This window comes from Calidris pugnax, unplaced genomic scaffold (assembly GCF_001431845.1).
Source record: "Calidris pugnax isolate Ruff unplaced genomic scaffold, ASM143184v1 scaffold111, whole genome shotgun sequence".
Taxonomy (NCBI): domain Eukaryota; kingdom Metazoa; phylum Chordata; class Aves; order Charadriiformes; family Scolopacidae; genus Calidris; species Calidris pugnax.
In genome coordinates this window covers 9000683-9002086 of record NW_015090872.1, presented here as the reverse complement: position 1 = coordinate 9002086, position 1404 = coordinate 9000683, and the positions used below count along the sequence as shown (strand labels likewise).

At 57.0% G+C, this 1404-nt stretch overlaps 1 protein-coding gene across 1 annotated transcript in view; it reads left to right on the top strand.

Moving 5' to 3' along the window:
- The first annotated feature begins 799 nt into the window (after window positions 1-799).
- LOC106890215 (zinc finger protein ZIC 1-like) overlaps window positions 800-1404 on the top strand; it is a 1215-nt gene continuing 610 nt past the window's right edge. The window contains exon 1 of the mRNA XM_014945848.1: window positions 800-1264. Within this exon, the coding sequence (XP_014801334.1) occupies window positions 824-1264 (441 nt within the window). The 5' untranslated portion in view covers window positions 800-823. The remainder of the gene's footprint in view (window positions 1265-1404) is intronic.

Sequence of the window (1404 nt, the reverse complement as noted above, 5' to 3'; positions counted from 1 at the left end):
CAACCTGTCCTGTTTAAATTTATAGGTTTTAATTAATTGTTGTTCGGCAGTTTTGATTGTGCCACCATGAGAAATTGTGCTAAATATTGCAGGCGGCTCATCCGTCTCCTCCCCGCAATTCAGGGCTTGGTAAATATTTAATTCCGAGGAGCGATTTTAAATAAACCGAGCCCGGCGCGTTTAGTGTGTTATTGTTGTTCGGAGGGCAGGCGCCGGGATCCCGGAGAACTTTTCCCCCCCGCGGGAAGTGGCAGTGCAGCAGCCCCGGGCTGGGAGAGCTCTCTCCCCCAGCTCCCACCCCCGGGCGCCGAAACCCAGCGCCGCTTTTTCCCGAGCGCTTTTTGCAGAGGGTTCGTGGGGCTGCCCTCGCATCGTGTTCCCCGGCCGGATAATTTTCAACATTGCGAGAAAATACGGGGGAGGGGGCTGGGATGAGTGGGAGCTTAAAAATATCACGAGAATGAGCTATAAAAACGGAAACTAGACACTGAGGATCGCGTGTAAATACCACCACGCCTGCTCTCCGGCTTGGAGCGTTGCGAGAAGTAAGAGATGCCCAGGGCTGGGGCTGCGAATGAAACTCGCCCCTCCAAAGGGGGGAAAAAAAAAAAAAAGTTTTTCAGTTTCCCCCTCCCCCTCCTCAGAAATGGGCGCTGAGCAGGGGCCGGAGGTGTGGAAAGGACAGAAGCAGAGAAGCCGGGTTTTGGGATTTGAGGCTTGTTGAGGAAACTAGACACTGAGGATCGCGTGTAAATACCACCACGCCTGCTCTCCGGCTTGGAGCGTTGCGAGAAGTAAGAGATGCCCAGGGCTGGGGCTGCGAATGAAACTCGCCCCTCCAAAGGGGGGAAAAAAAAAAAAAGTTTTTCAGTTTCCCCCTCCCCCTCCTCAGAAATGGGCGCTGAGCAGGGGCCGGAGGTGTGGAAAGGACAGAAGCAGAGAAGCCGGGTTTTGGGATTTGAGGCTTGTTGAAGTTAGAAAGTTGGTAGTGTTTGAAATGGAGCCCTGGGCTGCCGTCCGGCGGGGCGATGGGGACAATGAGCGATCCGGCCGGCCCTGCTTAATCAGATCCCTTTTCCCCCCCCTTCCCTCCGCAATAGGTGAAAAACCATTTAAGTGTGAATTCGAGGGCTGTGACAGGCGCTTTGCAAACAGCAGCGACCGCAAAAAGCACATGCATGTGCACACTTCCGACAAGCCCTATCTCTGCAAAATGTGTGACAAGTCCTACACGCACCCCAGCTCCCTCAGAAAGCACATGAAGGTAAATGGAGGGCGCCTGGTGTGCGGGGGCTCTGACGCCGCCTCGGGCCTGGCCGGGGGAAAGGGCTGCGGGGCCGGCGGGCGGGAGCCGTGGGGCGGCGGGGCCGGCGGGCGGAGCGGGGCCCGGGGCCGACCGGCTGC